Source organism: Enhydra lutris, unplaced genomic scaffold (genome assembly GCF_002288905.1).
Source record: "Enhydra lutris kenyoni isolate GAN:26980312 unplaced genomic scaffold, ASM228890v2 scaffoldscaffold63, whole genome shotgun sequence".
NCBI lineage: Eukaryota > Metazoa > Chordata > Mammalia > Carnivora > Mustelidae > Enhydra > Enhydra lutris.
The window spans coordinates 10,010,359-10,032,570 of NW_019154147.1; the positions used below are offsets into that span (position 1 = coordinate 10,010,359).

Genomic DNA, 22,212 nt, shown 5'->3' on the forward strand with positions numbered 1-22,212 from the left:
TTTATTTATTTGACAGACAGAGATCACAAGCAGGCAGAGAGATAGAGAGAGAGGGAAGCAGGCTCCCCGCTGAGCAGAGAGCCCAATGTGGGGCTCGATCCCAGGACCCTGAGATCATGACCTGAGCCAAAGGCAGAGGCTTTAACCCACTGAGCCACCCAGGCACCCCTAGAATGTATGTTCTAAGAGGGAAGGACATTGGTTTGATGCTATATCCACAGGACCTAGAATTTGGTATATAGTAGGTCTCAATAAATATTTTTTAAATGAATACACTTTAATGTATTTAATAACATATTTAATGTATTTAATAACAGCACATGCCCCATTAGGAAATATTCTGTCATTTGTTTTTTCTTAATTTTATTGATTAGGTAACACCTCATAGTATTTCTCAATAAAACCATTTTCTTTTATACAGAAGAATGAGTACTATTCTAAGATTTCAGGAAAAGTCACTCATTACAGCCATAAGAATTTAAAGGCCAGGAGCCTGATATCATCTCAAAAGGTTCAATCAAAGGAAGAACACAACTTAGTAAGTCCTTAAGCCTTAAATAAAAGAAAGTAAACAGTTTTTTTTTACACTATAACCTTGTTTATATCTTTGCCCTATTACTAACCTCTATATCACTTGAGTTCTCATCTTCAACTTCTCCTTCTTCAGCCTCATCATCATCTGAACTGTCCTCCTGCTTGTCTAAAATACAATATAAGGGACAAGATGAAACTTAACATAACACCATCTCACGTAACTTAGAAATCCATTATCTTCTCCTATATACTGATGATCCAAAGCATCACAGCTTATCTTAGAAATAACTGACAATGAGATACTATATAATGCTTTGCAGAGAAACCCAAACCAATGGTGTAAAGAACAAGACTTTCAGCCCTAAAGCCCCTCCTTTGTGTTGTTACCTTTTTTACTTTTCTCAGATGACCTGTCCTCATTGGCATCCCTGGTTCTTAGCTTCTCCAGGGCTGGCAGAGAGCTCATATTGATAAGAGCTCGTGTGGCTGTCATTTCATCCAGCCAAACCACATTGCCTAAAACAAAATGTAAAATAAAACATTACATCATACACATATGGTAAATTTCTTTTTTTTTTTAAACAGAGACTGCAACATAGTCATTGCTATGGCCTCATCTAGCTACAGATCAGTATCAGTAAATGTATGAACCAACTCATGAAAGCAGTACAGAAAGTGGCAGTAAAACCTCTTTGATGAAATTAGCCTAGAGCTGCATTCCCAAACTAGGTTCCACAAAATAACTGTATTCCATGAAAATAGGGTTCTGTATATTAAAAATGCCTGACTCAGTAAGTATTATGTAGTGTTAGTATTCTTGTGATGATGATGATGATGATGATAACAAGAAGACCACTGTCAAATAAATTTGGATTAGCCTTTATACTACTGCCCTCTTCAGGGAAGTGGTCTGCTGTACCTTGTCATTCAGACATGCCAAATGATTGTTTCCTACTGTAAAGTGTGGGTGATGATGGTATCCGTGGAATATATACAGTGGAGCCATGACAGCCACTTGGCTTTGTAGCAACTAATTTAATCTGCTTCTTTAAGCAAGAGAATTTAGCAAGAAAAAGATGTTGAGAAGTCTTATAGAAAATGAATCTACTTAATTTTATTTAAAGCAGTATTTCTCAAACTAAAGTTACCTTTACATTCTCAGTTTCAGATATGAAGATCTACAGATTCTCACTTTTGTTACAAACACGTGATGTGGCCTTGGGCAAACAATTTTCCTTCTCTGTTTCTCAGTTCTGATGTTCAACATGAGTTAGTAAAAATGGGTAAGTCTAAAGGGTCTCTCTGATTCTAATATCCCTTAGCTACAGTTTTAGTAACATAGATCAGGAGTTAGCAAAGGAGATCCAGCCCACCACCTATTCATTTATTTATTTATATTTAATGTAGGTATAATTAATTATGTATTAAAATGTAGCTTTATGTAGGTATAATTAATTAAATAAATAATAATAAACTACACATAAATACATACCTAACTACAAATAAATAAATAATAAACTACACATCCAACATATTTTTTATTAAAAAAAAATCTGTGGAAAGCAGACAGGCTCATTCAGTAACATACTGTCTATGGCTGCTTTCATGCTACAATAGCAGAGCTGAATAGACATAACAAAACAAAGACTGTATGGCCTGCTAAGCCTAAAATATTTATTGTCTAGCCCTTTATAAAAAAAAGTTTGCCAACCCTTGATTTAGGTAGTGTAAGTTAAGCAAAAGGAAAAACGGAGAAAACTCTTCAATTCTGTCATGTTTCTTCTTTCAATGCTGAATCAACGTCTTCAAAAAAAAAAAAGCGGCATGGAAAACCAGGCAGCTATTCAAGGTACAGCCTAGCAGGTCAGCAAGCTGGCAGTAAGCAAAGCCAGACTAGAAGTGAATTAAGACAAGAAGCCAGCAGAGTGGTTACCACAGGTCCTATCAGACTTGGGAGTAGGGATGCAAGTAAAAATAATAGCTAGTTCAAGCAGGTGAAGTTTCAAAGCAAGCAGAGATGAGAGGTTTCATACAGTATCAGAAGTTCCAGTTTAGGTCTAGATCAGATACTAAGGCAGACCCAGGCCTGTGAAGACCAATATGGGAAGGTGCAATGACAAAATCTAAAGCCCTGAACACAGAGCCCCAAGCCTATATAGTTGGATCCACCCCTTTGTTGGGAAATTGTGGGAATTAAAGAGGCCTCAATCATGTACACAAGACTCAGAGGCCAGCAACCAACCTCCTAGATTCCTGGTCATCACATCTGAGCTGACTTGAAATACTCATGGAATATGATCTGGCAGACTAGCTAAGGCACTGTGATTCTCATCAATGGGCATTCTTTCTCCCCTAGGCTAAAGGCAGAGGTTAGGGAACAGACAGTAGTCTCAATCACAAATATTCACCATCTGAGATGGCAAAAACAACAAAAAACTTGAGTGTACTTACAGGAGGTATCATCCAACCATTCAATGTGAGCAGGAGGATATTCTTTAAAATAGGAAAAGATATCCTGGGTACTCATCTCATCTACTCCACAAATGTAGATTGTCTCCAGTCTCACTTTGGGGATTGCTAGAAAAACAAGACAAAAAAAAGATGATAGAATTTTCTCACCTGCTACTGCACATCCCACCAGCAGCCCTTTGTAACAGTTCAGATAACCTGTATTTAGAAAAGAAATGTGCTAGAAGAGATGACAATTATTTCAAGAGAAAGATATGACAATAAGGTATGCTATTTTAATTTTTATCACAGAGCAAAAGCATTAAACAAATGATCTAATTCAGAAAGGTATATTAGGCTGAGAAAGATTAAACAAATGGTATTGCTAAAAAGATGATACCTCTCCCCAAATTAACCTGTAGTAATTAAAGCAATACCAAATTCAACAGGGTTACTCCTTCAACCTGACAAGCTAATTCTGTAATTTTAGAATGTATGTCAAATAGAGATGTGCAATAGCCAAGACAATTCGGAAGAGACGATGCTCCTGAATATAAAGCAAAGTATGAAACTAGAGTAAAGAAATCCTACAAATCAATAATAAAATGATAGCCCAAAATAAAAATGAACATGAGCACACATTTCACACGAAAGGAAATACAAAAGGCCAATAAACATATGAGAAGATGGTTGATCTCACCAGTATCAGGAAAGTGCACATGGGAAACAGAACACGAGATTTCACTGCCCATCTGTTGTTTAGTACAGCCACCTTCATTAATTGGCTAGATCTTCTGGATAGTCTGCTGCAGCTTCTACATGCTTGCTGTTTTACCTTGTGCTTTTTAGGTTATAGAGATGGATGGCTTCTTTCCTTAAACTTCATGATCCAACCTCTGCTAGCTTCAAACTTTTCTTCTGCAGCTTCCTCACCTCTCCCAGCCTTCACAGAAGAGTCAGGGTCTTGCTCTGGATTAGGCTTTGGCTTAAGGGAATGGGCTGGTTTGATCTATGCAGACCACAAAGCTTTCTCCATATCAGCACCGTTTCACTTCTTATCATTCGTGTGTTCACTGGAGTAGCACTTTTAATTTCTTTGAGAAAAACTTTTCCTTTGCATTCACAACCTGGCTCTTTGGCACTAGAAGCCTAGCTTTTGGCCTATCTTGGCTTTTGATATATCTTCCTCACTAAGCTTAATTACCTCTAGCTTTTGATTTAAAGTGAGAGACATGGACCCTCTTTTCACTTGAACACTTACAGGCTGTTGTAGGATTATTAACTGGCCTAATTTCAATATTGTTTTGTTTCAGGAAATGGGGACCCAAGGAAAGGGAGAGAAACGGGAGACTGGCCAGTTGTTGGAGCAGTCAGAACAAGCACATTTGTCGATTAAGTTATCCATCTTATAAGAGTGGTTTGTAGCACCTCAAAATAATTGCAATTGTTAACATCAAAGATACTGATCACAAATCACCATACCAAATACAATAATACTGACAAAGTTTGAAATATTGTAATAATTACCAAAACGTGACAGAGATTTGATGTGGAAAAATGGCACCAACAGACCTGATCAACAGTGTTTCCACAAACCTTCAATTTGTTTTAAAAAAAAAAAAAAAAAAAAAAAAAAAGGCAGTATCTGCAAAGTGCAATAAAATGAGGTATTCCTGTATAATATGATGACATTACAAAAATAAAATAGAAATGCCACCATACGTTTTCTAAGGGTACGTATTTGTGTATACAAATACCTAAAAAAAGGCCTAGGTACAATTCATACTGATAACAGTTACTACCTCTAGGGAGGAAGAAAGGTTGAAGGCTATTGTCAAAAAGGAACCTAATGGGGCGCCTGGGTGGCTCAGTTGGTTAAGTGACGGCCGTCAGCTCAGGTCATGATCCTGGAGTCCTGGGATCAAGTCCCGCATTGGGCTCCCTGCTTGTCAGGGAGTCTGCTTCTCCGTCTGACCCTCCCCCTTCTCATACTCTCTCTCTCAAATAAATAAATAAAATCTTTAAAAAAAAAAAAAAAGGAACCTAATGAAAGACCTGAAACACCAATGATGGAAATTTAAGTTGATGCAAAGAAATGGAGAGACATTCCATGCTCATGGGTTGGAAGAACAAGTATTATTAAAATACCTATATTACCCAAAGCAATCTACAGATTTAATGCAATCCCTACCAAAATGCCAACAGCATTTTTCATACAATTAAAACGAACGATACTAAGATTTGTATGGAACCACAAAAGATCTCGAATATCCAAAACAATCTTGAAAAAGAAAAACAAAATGCAAGTATCACAATTCCAGAGTTCAACTCATATTACAAAGCAGTTGTAACTAAAACAGTATGGTACTGACATAAAAACTGACACAAAGATCAATGGAACAAAAGACAAAAACCAGACATAAACTTATAATTATATGGTCAATTAATCTTTAACAAAGGATGAGTGAATACAATGGAAAAAAAAAAAGAGTCTCTTCAACAAATGGCATCAGGAAAACTGGACAGCCACATGCAAAAGAATGAAACTGGACCACTTTCTTTGACCATACACAAAAATAAATTCAAAATGGATTAAACACCTAAGTGTGAGACCTGAATCCATAAAAATCCTTGAAGAGAGTACAGGCAGTAGTATCCCTGACATCGACTGCTGCAACATTTTTCTACATATATCTCACAAGGCAAAGAAAATAAAAGCAAAAATAAACTACTGGGAGTACATCAAAATAAAAGTTTCTGCAGAGCAAAGGAAACAATCAATAAAACTTAAAGGCAACCTACTGAATGGGAAAAGATACTTGCAAAAGACATACTTGATAAAGGGTTAGTACACAAAATATATAAAGAAATTAATAAAACTCAACATCCAAAAAATGAATAATCCCATTTAAGAATGGGCATAAGTGTTTGCTTCAGCTGCACGTATACTAAAATTGGAATGATACCGAGAAGATGAGCATGGCCCCAAGCAAGGATGACATGTAAATTTGTGGAGCCTTCCATATTTTTTAATGCTAAGCGAAATAAGTCACTCAGAGAAAGACAAATACCATCTGAATGTGGAATTTTAGAAACAAAACAAAGAATGGAAAAAAATAAAAGAGAGACAAATCAAGAAACAGACTCTTTTTTTTTTTAAGATTTTATTTATTTATTAGACAGAGAGCGAGAGAGATCACAAGCAGGCATATGGTAGGCAGAGACAGAGAGGGAAGCAGGCTCCCTGCTGAGCAGAGAGCCCACTGTGCGGCTGAATCCCAGGACCCTGAGACCATGACCCGAGTGGAAGGCAGAGGCTTAACCCACTGAGCCAACCAAGAGCCCCAAGAAACAGACTCTTAATTACAGAGAACAAACTGATGGTTACAGAGGGGAGGAGGGCACAGTGGATGGGTTTAAGAGGTGATGGGGATTAAGGAGTGGACTTGTGATGACCACAAGGTCATGTATAGAATTGCTGAATCACTATATTGTACATCTGAAACACTGGAATTAAAAGTAAAACTTAAAATAAAAAGGACAGGAGACATGAACAGACATTTCTCCAAAGAAGACATCCAGACGGCCAACAGACACACGAAAAGATGCTCAACATCACTCATCATCAGGGAAATGCAAATCAAAACTACAATGAAGTATCACTTCACACCTGTCAGTATGGCTAAAATCAAAAACACAAGAAACAGTAAGAGTTGACTAGGATGTGGAGGAAAAGGAACCTTCTTGCACTGTTTTGTGGGAATGCAAACTGGTGCAGCCACGGTGGAAAACAGTATGATGATTCCTCAAAAAGTTAAAAATAAAAGTGCCCTACATGGGGCACCTGGGTGGCTCAGTGGGTTAAAGCCTCTGCCTTCGGCTCAGATTGGGCTCTCTGCTCAGCGGGGAGCCTGCTTCTTCCTCCTCTCTCTCTCTCTCTGCCTGCCTCTCTGCCTACTTGTGATCTCTCCCTCTGTCAAATAAATAAATAAAAAAATAAAAGTGCTATACAATCCTATAATCACAATATTGGCATTTACCCCCAAAAAACAAAAACACAAATCCAAAGGGATACATGCAACATTATTAATAATAGACAAATTAAGGAAGCAGCCTAACTGTCCACTGACAGATGAATGGACAAGAAAGATGTGGTGTATACAGGCGTGCCTGGGTGGCGCAGTTGAGCAAGTCTTGGTTTTGGCTTGGGTCATGGTCTCTGGGTAGTGGGCTCGAGCTGTGTGTGGGGCTCTGTGTGGAGTCTGCTTCTCTCTCTTTTTCCCTCTGCCCCTCCTGCTCATGCTCTCCCTCTCTCTCTCAAATAAATAAATAAATCTTTATTAAAAATGTGGTGTATACACACACACACACACACAGGATTACTGTCATAAAAAAGAATGAAATCTTGCCATTTGCAACAACATGGATAGAGCTAGAGTATAATGCTGAGTGAAAGAAGTCAGTCAGAGAAAGACAAACACCATACAATCTCAGTCATATGTGGAATTTAAGAAACAAAAGAAACAAGCAAAGGAAAAAGAAGAGATAGACAAACCGAGAAACAGACACTTAATGGTTACCAGATCGGATGGGGTGGAGGGATGAGTGAAATAGGTGATAAGGATTAAAGAGTACAAGTATCGGGGCGCCTGGGTGGCTCAGTGGGTTAAACCTCTGCCTTCGGCTTGGGTCGTGATCTCAGGGTCCTGGGATCGAGCCCCGCGTTGGGCTCTCTGCTCAGCGGGGAGCCTGCTTCCCCCTCTCTCTCTGCCTGCCTCTCTGCCCGCTTGTGATTTCTCTGTCAAATAAATAAATAAAATCTTAAAAAAAAAAAAAGAGTACAAGTATCATAATGAAAAAAAATAAATAAAGGTCAGATCCTCTAAAAAAAGAACCTCAGCCTTACCAGGATTGTGTTATTTTTATTTTTTTTACTAAATACTTCAGTTCATTTTTTTAAATACCTGCGTATCCACCACCTAACTTTACAATTAATTTCTTCAAAAGACTTGAGGCAAATAAAACATTACATACAAAACAGGCCTGTGTAACTCCTCCACATCCCTTCTCTCCCTCCTTTCTCTGAAGTAATTTTGTTAAGAATTCAATGTTCATTACTCTCAAGTACGTTTTCATATATCTATCTAAAACAAATGAACCTAGGGGCACCTGGGTAGCTGAGACGGTTAAGCATCCCCAACTACTGATTTCAGCTCAGGTCATGACCTCATGTGTCATGGGGTCCAGCCCCCATGTCAGGTTCCATGCTCAGCAGGGAGTCTGCTTGGAATTCTCTCTCTCCTCTCCCTCTGCTCTTTCCCTGCTTGCACGTGCTCTTTCTTTCTCTCAATAAATAAATAAATAAATCTTTGAAAAAAACTCAAAACAAAAGCAAAACTAATGAACTTAAAAGTATTTACATATTTACTTAAAAGTACGTGAACACGTTCAGATAAAAAAATGTTTAAATACTTGTCATTTTGAAGAGTGAAAGATAGGTTTAATTAGAAACCATATAAGTATGGTCAGACTAAATCAGGTGAGCGTTTTCCTGCCAGCCAGATTCATGAAGACAGAGATACCATCAAGACTTATGAGCCCTGGCAAGTCATTATTAGTGACCAGCAGTTCAATGGTGAACAGAGCCCAAATACAACTGAGATGGCTGTCTACATTGGATAGGAGCCTTCTTAGTTCTTCTAGCTAAATCAGGACTTTGGAAGAAAAAAATCCCATGGGATGTAAAGTCACAGTTCTGAAAAAGGTAACAAATAACAGGGAGAGCAGTGGCCCAGCAGTGGGAACAGACTGAGTGATCCTCAGAGCTATATGGGAACGGGCAATGACAAACCTGGGAGAAAATATCTTGTAGGAGACTTGCTGATCTGATAACAAGGATTTAGTCATAAATGAGATAAGCAAAGAAAATAAAGACCAAACAAAAAAAAAAATGACAAAAATAAGTATCAAGAATATCACAGCACTGTTCTGTCAAAACATTAAAACATTTTTTAAAAACCCTATAATGAAAAAATAGTTTACAAACAAAAGGAAAAGAGTAGAAGGAACAAAGCTTCTAGGCTCAGATGTTTATATTTTGAAGAAGAGAGAATGACATAAAAATCTAGAAATGGGCAATGGACAATCTTGGTCAAAAGAAGCAGGTAAAGATATAAAAAAGGGATGCAAAAGCCAGACAAAAACTACTCTCAGTCAGCTGGAGGATAAAAAAGGTTCATTCTCAAAAGAGAACCAAGCTGACTGACAACGACAGCAGCAAGATCCACTGGAGATGGAAACTTTGTTAAGTTCAAGATTTGATGGAAGACTGCCAAAAAAAGGATGCTCAATACTTCCTCACCTTGTTGGTGTCACTGCCTAAAATAAAACAACAAAAAAGGCACCTAGATTTATGTCCAACCAATGAGAAAGGGCTAATTGCTGATGTGGCACTGAAAACATGCACTGGGGAATGAGGACTAGACATTTACTGAGTACTAACTTAAAAGCAAGGTGGTGAGGGAATCATCTTTGACTTGAAGACAAAGAATGACAGATAGTAGGACACAAAACTCAGGTTTTTAGGAAAGCAGATTTCTGAAAATCCAGAGAAAAAGTAGTCAATTCCAAGGCCTTTGATTAAAAACTTCGGGGACCTGAGTGGCTCACAGTCAGTTAAGCATCTGCCTTGGGCTCAGGTCATGATCCCAGGGTTCTAGAATAGAGCCCTGTGTGTTGGGCTCCCTGCGGAGCCTGACTCTCCTTCTCTCTCGCTCTCTGAAATAAATAAATAAAATCCTAAAAAAAAATAAAAATAAAATGATCAAAAACTTTGGAATACACTAAATATAATAACTCAAAGTATGAGAGGTGATCCCCAAAAAAGAAAAGGCAGCAGAGTTTAGGGGAGCACAACCTGCCAAAGAACAAACATGGAAGATAAACAGTAAGTTACTAATGACTAATGTAAGAGAATGAATGTAATAAACATAAAAATCTAAACAACTAACATCAGGATTATCTTGTTTAAGATTTACCAACAGATGCAGATGCAGAAGCCATGTATACCAAAGTGTAGATTAGGTATAGCTAAAATGTTTAAAGGTAGTTATGATAAAATCAACACAATAGGCTGAAACAGTCTTGAAATCACCAAGATGTAAATTGGTAAGGATAAATAAAAAGGTAATTCTTAAAAAATGTTTCAAGTACAAGATGGGAAGACTCTTGATCCCTGGGGAAAAGCCCTGGGTGCTCAGGCACACTAGAAGATTAATACAACACTATGAAATAGGTAGGACAGAGACTACAGTAACAGTCCTGCCACACTCCCCAGAATCCAACCATGTCTGGAATCTACACCTCCCCTTATGTAGGGCATTTTGAGACTGGAAAGAGTCTAGAGGAAGGAGACCAGAAAGTCATGTCACATAAAGAGAGTTTAGGGCACAGCCTGCCAATTCCCTCACCAGAAGGTTTACTGTGTGAATGAGGAAAGGACTTAATGTTGTTCTAAGAGTCACAAAGTAACTAACAGAAATTACTAGAAAGCAATTTCTGCTCAATACAAGGTCTTATCCAAATATAAGACTGACCACTTCATAAACAGTTCTTGCGCCACCACTAGGAAATGTTCAGGCAAAGGTCAAAAGAGCACTGAGAATCTTGCCAAAAGGCCTGCAGCACTGGGTAGGAGGTTGGGTCTAGATAACCTCTAAGTCCCTTCCAAACATGAGAGCTTTGATCTTGGAGATAAGGAGACTAAAGCTGCTTGACACCGAATCACTCAAGAGTAGCAAGAACTCCTGATGCAGAATGGTCTAGTGCAATATATCCCAAATTATGTCCCTGAATGCTGGCAGAAAGGTCACAGAACACAGGCCTCCGTCAGACCAGCCTTCAAATTCCAGTCTTGCTACTTACCTAGCTGTGGGATCTGAGTGAGCTTCTCAAACTCAGCACCTTAGTTTCCTCATCAGTAAAACAAACGATGAATACTGTTCTCTCACAGCATTCATCAAAGGATAAGTTAACCACATAGCAGAGTGACCAGCACATAATAAGCATTTATCAAGTGGTATCTTTTATTATTATTGGAATGAAGAGGAGTAAGAAGAAGAAGAAGGTGGGGGAGAGGAAAGGGAGGAAGAGGAGGAAAAATAACTTGACACCTGGTGGAGCTGCAGGAGTCAAGATACTTATTCCAACGTCCCCATTCTCCCAAGAGGCTAGGCCACTTAGATGATTGCCTGAGATGGAGTACATTAGATAATTACAACATTTATTGGGCACTTACTATATATGTCATCCTAAGAACTGTAACATTTTAGTAAAGCCTCTCAATAACCATATAAAAATTACTGTTAATCTGCCTTTCCAAATAAGGAAACTCAGGTTTAGAGGCTAAATAACTTGCCCGAGGTCAAAGAACTAGAAAGTGACAGGTTAGGTTTCAGAACCCGGGCTCTTAACCATAAGAGTAAAGGCTCTCGATCCTGACTATACAGTAGAATTACTAGGGGAGACACAAAAGAAAGAACTATCTCTGGGACCTTTACAACCCACCCCCCATTCTAATTTAAACTGATATGGATAAGCACCAGAGTTCTCCAGAGTTCAGCAATGCTATCCTAGGTGGTGCTCCCTCCTACATGAGAATCATGTTGTAATGAGCAACTTGCTCTAGCGGACATTGAGGTAGATCTATTGCTTTTTAGAAGTATCTTTAGAACCACGAAATCAGGTTTGCTCTTCCAAAAAAAAAAAAAAAAACCAGAAAAGCAAAACAAAACTTTTTTTTTTTTTTTTAAATTAAAACTTAACTCTGAAAAGTGATCCTTTTCAGGTAGGTATCATTTTCCCACTTTATAAACAAGGAGACTGAGACCTAAAAAGGTTCAATAATCTGCCCACATTCACAAAGAAACTGAGACTGAATTCCAGGAGGGCTTAGCATGCTAAAGAGTTCCAACAGAAGTAGGAGAGAAATTTGAGTGGGTGATTAGGGATGCTTTATGGAGGAAGTGACATCCAAACATGATAAAGCATGGGATGACAGGAAGGGCTAATCACCCGACTGAAAGGCATGAATAAGATCAGAGCAAGATGTCACAAGATGGGACACCTGGGTGGCTCAGTTAGTTAAGGATCTGCTTTCGGCTCAGGTCATGATTCCAAGGTCCCGAAAGCAAGTCCCACATGGGGCTCCCTGCTCAGTGGGGAGCTGCTTCTCCCTCTGCCTGCAGCTCCCCCCTGAATTGTGTGCACGCTTGCTCGCTTTCCCTTTCTGACAAATAAATAAAATCTTAAAAAAAAAAAAAAGGATATCACAAGAAATGTTCACAGGACTAGAAGTAAACAGCTGTGGTAAAACTATGGTGTTTAAAGGTGGAGTTCTAAGAGGCCTCAGAGGTCTACCTGAGCCCAGACTGTACAGACATGAATGCCAAGCTGCACAGCTGTTCTGTTTTCCTAAAACAGAAATCCACTCAAGCAGATGCCTGGAAACCCAGCCTGCACAGGAACCAAGGTCATATTTCCAACTTGAACTCATGATGCAGAAAAAGAGTAAAGCAGCATCCAGAGCTGAGTGTGTATCCAAACTACTCTATCCAGTGGGATGGACTGAGGAGGTTTGGGTTTATGGTATCATATACATACTATAAGGCAAAAGAGCAAAGTAATTAAGGGCAAGGCTTTAGAGTCAGAAAACCGGGGTTCAAATCCTGACTCTACTTGTACTAGTTGTGTAACCCTGGGCATTTATTAAATTTCTTTGAGCCTCTTTCTTTCTTTGTAGAATAGGGATAAAAATATATTCCTCATAGAGTTGTTGTGAGAAATGATTAAGAAACAAATGTGTAATGTGCTAATTAACGTAGTGCCTGGTAAGACAGCAAGCTCCCAACAAGAGAAACTCACACATCAAAGCAGAGACCTTTAACATGCATTTAGAGGGATGCCTATTAAGCCCTTCAAATACCCAAATTTGCAAATACTAGAGAAGGAGACCATTTGTATTGATGCATTTATATTAGAGTGGAATAATATGGGCTGTGAATTGAAAAAGTATTAATTTTTCCTTTTTTATAAATTGCTTTTGAAGACTAGGGCAGATTACTATATATACCTCAGGGTGAGCTCTAGAAAGCAAAATATTTACCTTAATAAAACACAAAAATCACACAAATATTAATGGCTTTCCCCTAAAGTCCCAGTATTCCTCTGACTCCCCTTAAAAAAAAACCATCAGTGTGATACACTTCCATTACATTTTTTTTAAAGATTCATTTATTTATTTGAGGGAGAATGAGTGTGCATGAACAAGCATGTGGGGGGGAGGGGCAGAAGGAGGAGAAAGACTTAAGCAGACTGTAATGAGCATAGAGCCCAACATGAGGCTCGATCTCCTGACCAGATGAGAACATGACCTAAGCCAAAACCAAGAGTCGGATATTTAACCAACTGTGCCACCCAGACATCCCACACTTTTACAGGCAAAGAAAAGTTGACACTTCCAGTATAAAAGCAGAAAATGAGTAAGATTCTGTAGAAGTACAGGTTCCAATCTCAGCTCTGCCACTAACCGGGTAATCATCTCTGGGCTTTCTGACAAGATGATCTCTCTTCCAGCTATAGCATCTAAGACACAGCTAGCAGCAGCTCAACTTCATTTTTTTCTTTTTTTAAGATTTTATTTATTTATTTGAGAGAGAAAGAGAGCATGAGAGTGGGGTGAGGGGCAGAGGAGAGAAGCAGATTCCCTGCTGAGCAGGGAGCCTGATGTGGGGCTTAATCATGGACTCTGGGATTATGACCTGAGCTGAAGGCAAATGCTTAACGGACTGAGCCACCCAGATACCCCAGCAGCTCAACTTTAAACACATCACTCAGAAATGGAGGTTTGGCAAGTCCCTTCTCTTCAGAGTGTTTGGAAGGCCAGAAGCACAAGGCCATGGCAGGGAAAACCCATTCTCTGGGAAAATGCAGAAAAATACCCCCAACACATTGTACCTTTCTTCATCATGTCTCGGTCCAAGGCTACATTTCTTTGGGCAAGATTTACTTCTGATCGAAAGTGGAAGCGCTTGGCTCGCTGTTCTTTCTTTTCAATTGCTTCCTAGGAGGTACAGAAAAGGCCAAAGAAGTGACACATGGAGGAGGAAAGTTAAATCATAAATGCAACACAATGCTTCAGTGACAATCCTAAAGTAAATCAGAAGAAATAACCAACACTGTGCCTTTAATAATTTTTGCAGAGAAATGGATATTCAGTCAATGACTGGCAGAGCATATACTAATACTGCTATAATTTGTAATAATCTTCATGATTCAATGAGTAATGAATGTTTTGGTTCTCTGACATTTTACTGATTATTAGCAATCATGCAAACAAATTACAACTAAACAATCTCACTCCAATCTTCCAGGTGTAGAAACTGAGATACAAAAAAGTAAAAAGGTTTGCTGGAGATACTCTGGCTGGTGGTGGGGGTGCAGATCTTCTGATCTCAGTACTATTTCTAGAAGCCCCACCACCACCCCCATTTCACATCATCTGTGTGCATGGTAATCACATCTATCACATTATGTCTGCCTGAGCAGTCCACTTCCTAAAGCGTTTTCCCTGTTTAAAAATAATTTTGAAGCAAAAAAACTCTCTCCTCTATTCTAGGCTTGTGTCCATGGAATTGCCGGTTTTCATCTTTAAGTGACAAGAAGCACAGATACTTCCCTGAAAAAATAATCAGCTTCATAAGTTTTTCTCCAAGAGCTAAAATAAGTCCAGGTCCAACTATGGGTTTCTGATAGCTCTTAGGAACTCTTCACTAATTGTACACTGACTTTGCCACACTAATTGAAGGTCTGACTACAAGAAAGCTTGTGGGGATTGGTAAAGCAGCAACACTTTGTTATTTCCCAACAGTTATGCTAATTTTCTTCACTGAAAGTCTTCCCAGTGCAAACAACAAATCTAGCTTTCCTTAGTAACAACTTAAGTCCCAGTTCTGGGGCTACCACCCTTTCCCTCATACATGTTTCGCATAATGGCTAACTGTACAAAAGTAAACAGAACAATCTACTTCTTTTTCAATTACAGTAAGAAAATATCTTCAAAAAAAAAAAAAAGAAAATATCTTCACTTTATTCTATTTCATTGCCTGTCTAAAAGATAACTAGTTCTTTCTTTTGGCTTTTAAGCAATCTGAGAATGAGACCCGATAAAATACAAAAAGGTAAGCATGACATATTTATTTTTGTTTTTATGCACCCAATATAGCTAAACATTACTCAATTATAATTCAAAATTCTGTTCTAAACTTAATTGCACACATTAAAATCAGAATGAATGTTTAAGTTGGATACCACCAATTAAAGCAACAAATGTATCCTGACTGTTTATAATAAGGAAAACAATAGGTTAGGCTCTGTAAAGAGTTATGGGAAAGCTGGTAACCTAGTAATAGCAGTCACTAGAAAAAAGGCAATACTCCCAGGTACTGAGAGTAATTCAGCTGACTTGGCTTTCAAAGTTTAGACAGCCACACAATCAGGACATCCTATTTTTCTAAGCCTGCAATCAGTAAAGAATAAAGACATTTACTATCAGCCTACTATATGCCAGGTACTTTTCATGTTCTGTCTCATTTAAAGTGGAAATAGCATTAAAAACAGTATTTAAAAACACATTTTTAAAGAGCTGAGGTAACATAAAAAAAGCATCCCCAGTGAAGAACTTTTTCTTAAATATGGCTAAGCACAGGCAACTAGGTACATGGATTTTATCTTTTCATAAATGTAAGAACACAAATGCTGCCTCTATGTTTTTAGGATGCATGAAGACATTATTGTGTAATACAAAATTTAAATTAAAAAAGGCCTTAATGAAGCAACAAAAGAAAAAAGGAGGTAAAGAATAACTGCTGTTTCACAAATCCTACGGACCAAGTTCATTAAGTTCACCAGCTTATCAAAATGAATAAATAATTTATGGTCTGTCTTACCTTGGAGGTGACATCAATTCCGGTGATAAAGCTGCCAGCCTTGTTTTCATACCTTCTGCTTGTGTCCTAACACGAGGGGAAGAGTGAAAAATGCTAACAGGAACTGAAGAAAAACTTGTGATAAAAGACAGCCCTGTAACAGATTCCTTTTGGATAGTCATTCCTTTCAGCAATCTTTCCTCACCCTGGCAACCCTTTATTCATGAGGAAGCCTGTCTCTGTAACACCAGGTAATGCACAATCAACCACTCTAAGAAGTAGTCTTATCTAGATCAGACCCTGTCCCAAACCTTAACTAAGTCCATTTGCTGAAGGTATTTATGTAAATGAAAATACAGGCTTTCATGAAAAATGTCCAAGTTAAGTAAGGCACACTCACTCATCTCCCCAGCCACACACAAAACAAATCCATCATGTAAGGCCACCAGGTGGAGCACAAGTCTACCAAAATACAGAAAGTCCAGACTCATCTAGACCTCCTGGGAAAACATAGCACAGTGCAATGAAGAGGATGGGATTTGGAAGCCAAAGACCGAAGTCACAGCTCTGAGATTCACTAATTACTTGCCACTGTACAACTCCTTTGGCCTCTCTGGGCTTGGGTTTCCTCCATGGTATCTGCCTACCTTCCTGACCTCCTTAACTGCTCTCCCATTTGCTCTACAGAACTTTACATTTCTCCAACAAAACAATTTTGTTCCCATCTCGGATTCTTTGCACCTACTGTTGTTCCTGCTGGAAATACTTTCTTCCAAACCTGCACTTGGTTGGCTCCTTTTTGTCACTCAGGCTTCATCTTAAATGTCACTATCAGAGGACTTCCCTGACCATCCTATCCCATTTGGTTTCTGGCTCTGCACACTTACCCTGTTTTCTGCACTCTCTGTCCCATTAACTTGTTTTACCTTCTTCACAGCATTTACCACTATTAGAAATTCTGTATTTGTGTCCTCTTACTAAAACAAACTCCCGAGGCAGTTTGATCTTGACCTTGATCAGGTGCCTAGGATTATGCCTGGCACCTAGTGGGGGATGCAATAACTCCATATTGCACTAAAGGAATAATATCTACTTCACAGCTGCAGTGAAATTTAAACAACATAATGTAGTAAATGGTAAAATGCCACTATGTTATTTGTTGTTACCAGAGTCATCATTTGCTATCTTTAGTGATCCTATCTTCTTCGCCTTTTCCCACAACTTCAGTTTAAAACCCAGACTTGCTGACATGTGGTTAAAAAGTAGTTCATGTTAGATGAGAAACTAAGTACATAAAACCCATGCAGGCCTGAGACCGGCCCTAAGAACGGGACATAGGACCATGAGACCAAAAGCAAAACACCTCTCCCCGCCCCTCCCCATGTGACGAAAGACGGACCAAGGACTACTGCTGGTTTGCTTATGTTTTGGTCTCACTAAGGGTCACATGCTGAGGCCACGGTGTAGGTGCTACAGATCAAGTGGAATGGGGACAAGAGGACTCCCAAGTCACAAAAGAAACACCGAGTTTCGGCTGCTGACAAGACCAACCCTCTAAGAAAAACCGCGAGTGTTATATTTTAACAAACAGCAGCTCCAACGGAGACCCTGATGCAGGCGTCACCCGACAGTTCCTCCCGTTCCCGCCCCGGGCCCCGCCTTTATCTCAAGCCCCCAGACAACTCCAGCGCCTCCTCGCTCACACTCCTGCACAGCTTGGCTCAAAGAAGCAGTAAAGGGAGTGTCCTCAAATACCCCTTAGTCTCTCCCATCTTCTCCAGCCCCCTCAACACCCATTTCCGGGCGCCCCGGCGTCCCTTCTCCCGCCCCCCGTCTCTCCTCAAGCTTGGCGCCTCCGCGCCCTGAGCGCTCACTCCCCTTTCCCCTTCCCCTGACTTCCCCCGGCCCAGGCGCCCGCCGTCTCCCTTTCCGGCGGGCCGGCTCCGCAGCGGGGAAGTAGCTCGGCGACCTCCTCCTCGCCCCCGCCCCCCCGCCCCTACCGGGATCAGTTCTTTCAGCGAGCGCCGCACCGGCACAATCTCCAGCTCGCCCTCCTCCACTTCCATGGGCTCCGGCTCGCCACGCTCCAAACCAGAGTCCGCTTCAGGCGACGGGAGCCCTAGAGCCGGCCCCGCTGGGGCCTCTGCCTTCACCGACACTCGCAGGCCCCGTACGGCCGCCATAGCCTCCCGCCGGCCGCACCACTGAGAACCCGCCTCGTACACTCGCCGGCTAGAGCGCCGCCGCCCCTGGCCACAGAGCAGTCGCCGCTGCTCTCTAGAGTGTCGCCTACTTCGGCAAGAAGCTCCACACCCCTCCCCCTCAGCGCCCCCTCCCCCTGGTGGCGGGAGGAACCCAGGACAGCTGGAGCGAGGCCTGGTGAAGAGGAGGGCCTTAGGGGGGGACGTGGGCGGGGCCTGCCGGAGGGGGCGGGGCCTGGGGGAGATGGATGTTTCCTTCACTTAGAGAATAGGTACGCCTTGAGCATTAAACATGTTATAAAAGTCAGCTTTACTAAATGATCATTACATGTCAGTGACTGTTCTGACTGCTTGATATCTTACAACCCTATTGAATAGGTGCTATTACTAGCACCATTTCACATATTAGGAAACTGAGGCATAGAAATTTATCTAAGGTGACAGGCTATTATTTATTTTTTATTATTGTTTAAGATTTTCTTTATTTGTTTGTCAGAGAACGAGAGAGTGCGCACAAGCAGGGCGAGCAGCAGGCAGAGGCAGAGGCAGAGGGAGAAGCAGGGATCCCACGGAGGAAGGAACCTGATAGGGGTCAAATCCCAGGACCCCGGGATCATGACCCAAACCGAACGCAGGCGGTTAACCAACTGAGCCACCCAGGCGTCCCTATTTTTTATTTTTCTATAGACTCCAGCATGGAGCCCAATGTGGGGCTTAAACTCACAACTCTGAGATCGAGACCCCTGAGCTGAAATCGAGAGTGGGATGCTCAACTGAGTGAATGAGCCACCTAGGTACCCAGGTGACAGGCTATTTAAGAAAGAAAACCTGAATCTGAGCTTAAGGCTCCAGAGCCTTGGTCCTTCACTTCTAGCCTATTGGTAGGTTTACTGTCTCCTTGCCTTGCCAACCTTGGTGTCTCTTTCAAGTCTCCCAATAATTGGCCCATTTGAAATACATAAATATTGAGACTCCAGAAGAGTAGTGAGTTGCACAAAGCCCAGAGCTTGAATCCAAATTTCCTGACTCTCCAAGGCTCAGTTCACTGTGAACTCCTGAGCATGGTTTCTTGCAACATTTCTGATATCCTGGTTGGGAGACAGGGAGAGACAGGAAGACAGGCTTCCAGAGGGCACCACTGGTCAGTTTTTGCTTTTGAGTCCTGATTTTGCACCTTCCTTCCTGTGTTACCTTGGGCTAGATCTGGCCACTCTCTGGGCTGGTCTTCCCATCTGAAGAGGGTGTAAGTGGGACCCTAGGTTCTCAGAGGCCCTAATAGCTCTATTAATGGAGGAATAAATAATTATAAACCAAGGGTGGGCTTAATCAGCATCACACATGTCTGGGTTTCAAACTGACTGGCTCTGCCCCTTATACCATGTGTGACTTTGGCAAGCCACTTAACAGAATTAAGAGGGGTAAGAATAATTTTCAAAAAGTAAAAAAAAAAAGTGACTTAAGTATAAAACATACACATGTCAAAGCTTTTATTCACTGATTAATGTAGACATCAGTAAGATATTAATACTAATTTATAAGAGAATTTGAGAATGAATACAGAGTTGGTCAGTCAAAGGAATGCTGAAATGAACTTGACAATAAAGGTTAGAGCCCTACAATGCAAGAAAGTGCAACCTTTGGGATTCCCCTTTATCAGACAGAAAATATTTGCATTGCTATTTGACAAGAATCATTTACTCATTATAAGTTTCCTATGAATTAGCCTCTACTCTTACAGAGTTGTAAAATACTCATTAGTAAATCAGAAGTCAAGCAAAGGTACACATCCCTAGAAAATCAATGATCCCCAGGTGGAACTGACACATTGAATAACACCTGACACTACTCTGAGAGGACATCACTGCTGGGCTTTCTCCTATTCCTTTTTCCTATTTCCAAAGTCTGGATGATTTCTTATTAACAGGAGAAACCAGGAGAGTGGGACACTGAGGGAGACAGGAGAGAGAGTTTCATGAAGGAAGTGATCAAGTGTCAAATTCAGTGAAACCTGGCTTGGGTGTAGAGGTTTGTTGACTGTTGGTGACCTTGAGGAGACCAGTGCCTGGTCTTAAGCTTAATATAAGCTTCTAAGGTGAAATCAAATGCTACCTGAGGACTGGTAACATGGTCCACTCACTGGATGTGATGCTTACTCAGAGATGTTCTTTAATGCAGTTCTAAATTGGGTACATACAACCCATGCCTCACACCCCCCGCCCCCTCAGTTTATGTCTATTGTTGGAACATGTGCAGGTTGTTAGTTAAGGAAAAGTTTCCACAGTTAAAGGAAAGCTCATGAGGCAGCTGACCCTGGTAAGGGAGTTGTATTCATGTTCCCCAACCGCCTACACAGATAAATTCTTGAAAGGACTATCTTCCCGCATTTTCTTCATCTGACTTGACCACTCTGTATCATAGATGTTGATGGTCACTCCCTAGTTCTTGAAACCACACACACTCTTCTGTTACAAAGCCACACTTGGTTTTCCTTTTTCACCTTCCCTGCTGATCCTGCTCCTGTGCCTTTTTGGGGTTTTCCTCTTTACCCAATATTAACAGTTGTCCAGGACTCAGTCCTAGACCCTGTTTCTTCTCACCCCATGCTCAGTGTCTAGGCCATTTTATCATATCCATGGCTTCCAGTTCCCCCGCCATATATACCCCTAGGTTGCCCACATCTCCATCTCCAAATCTCCCCTCTCCTCTGAGCTCCAAACCACATGTCTGTCTGCCTACTGCACATCTTCCCTTGAATGTCTCAAGGCACCTGTCTTCTCCTACATATCCCTCTTGTCCATCTGCTACTTTCTATCCTCGTGGTTACCATTCCTCTGCTTCTTTCCATCCCAGCCATCATCATATCCTATCTTGTCTGGACACTCAGTGGCCTTCCCACTGATTTCTCCATTTTTCTGGTTTCTCCACCCTCATCCCTCCTCTACACAATAGGCAGACTGATCTTTTCAGGACACATTATCCAGGCCTGCCTTCCTCTCCAGCTTCATTTTGTACTGTGTACCTCCTCACTCCCAACATCACCACCTCAGTTCTTGGTAAGCACCAGGTTCCCTCCTACCACAAGGGTCTTGCACAGGTTGGTCTCTTTCCCGAGCTTTCTTTCCTCCTCCTTGGCCTAGCTAGTTCTTCCTTAACTTCAGATCTCAGCTCAGATCTCCTTTCCTCTGGGAAACCTCCCAACTACTCTTAGAGAGCCACCACCACAACATAGTTCCTATATATCACTCATATCAGTTTAAAATCATCCACATACATGCATGGCAACTTGATTAATGTCTGTCTCCGGCAATGGACTGTGAGAGCCATGAGAAGAGGAACAGTGTTGATTTAGTTGATTGTCTAACTCAGTGCCTAGGTATAGAAGGCCCTGGACATATACTGAAATGATGGATGGATGGATGGATGGATGGATGGATGGATGGGCATATCAAAAGAAAACGAGACTTTTGCCCACGTTAAATTTAAAAACATGGAGCATCAGATCTACACCCACCTTTACCAAATTCTAGACCAGGGCTATTCAATACTGACCATCACTGTTCATTAAAATCACCTAGGTTAAGATACATAACCTGTAACTAGTAGATAAATAAGTCCTGGGGATGTAATACACAGTGCAGTGATTATAGACAACAAAATTATTATAAATATAAAACTTGCTAAGAGACTAGATCTGAATTGTTCCCACCACTAGAAGAAATGATAATTATGTGAAGAGACAAAGATGTTAGCTAATACTACAGTGGCAATCATACTGCAATACAAATGTATCAAATCAACATGTTGTTAAACTTATAGAATATTACACGTCAATTGCATCTCAATTAAAAATAATGAAAAAACTTAAAAATCAATGAGGAAGCTGAGAAGATTACATACTATATGATTCCAACTCTATGACATTCTGGAAAAAGCAAAAGTATGGCAACAGTAAAAAGATCAGTGGTTGACAGGGGTTGAGGGTAGGTGAAGGGTGGGGTTTGGGGGGAGGGAGGGATGGACAGGTGGGACATGGGGGATTCTTGGGG

At 40.7% G+C, this 22,212-nt stretch overlaps 1 protein-coding gene across 2 annotated transcripts in view; it reads right to left on the bottom strand.

Moving 5' to 3' along the window:
* LOC111158756 (nuclear cap binding subunit 3) overlaps positions 1–18,148 on the bottom strand; it is a 34,341-nt gene extending 16,193 nt beyond the window's left edge. For both annotated transcript variants that reach the window (XM_022521012.1, XM_022521011.1), the window contains exons 1-6: positions 17,966–18,148; positions 15,987–16,052; positions 13,996–14,101; positions 2,986–3,111; positions 922–1,050; positions 624–700 (exon numbers count right to left, since the gene is read on the bottom strand). In XM_022521012.1, the coding sequence (XP_022376720.1) occupies positions 624–700; positions 922–1,050; positions 2,986–3,111; positions 13,996–14,101; positions 15,987–16,052; positions 17,966–18,148 (687 nt within the window). The remainder of the gene's footprint in view (positions 1–623; positions 701–921; positions 1,051–2,985; positions 3,112–13,995; positions 14,102–15,986; positions 16,053–17,965) is intronic.
* Positions 18,149–22,212: the final 4,064 nt, after the last annotated feature.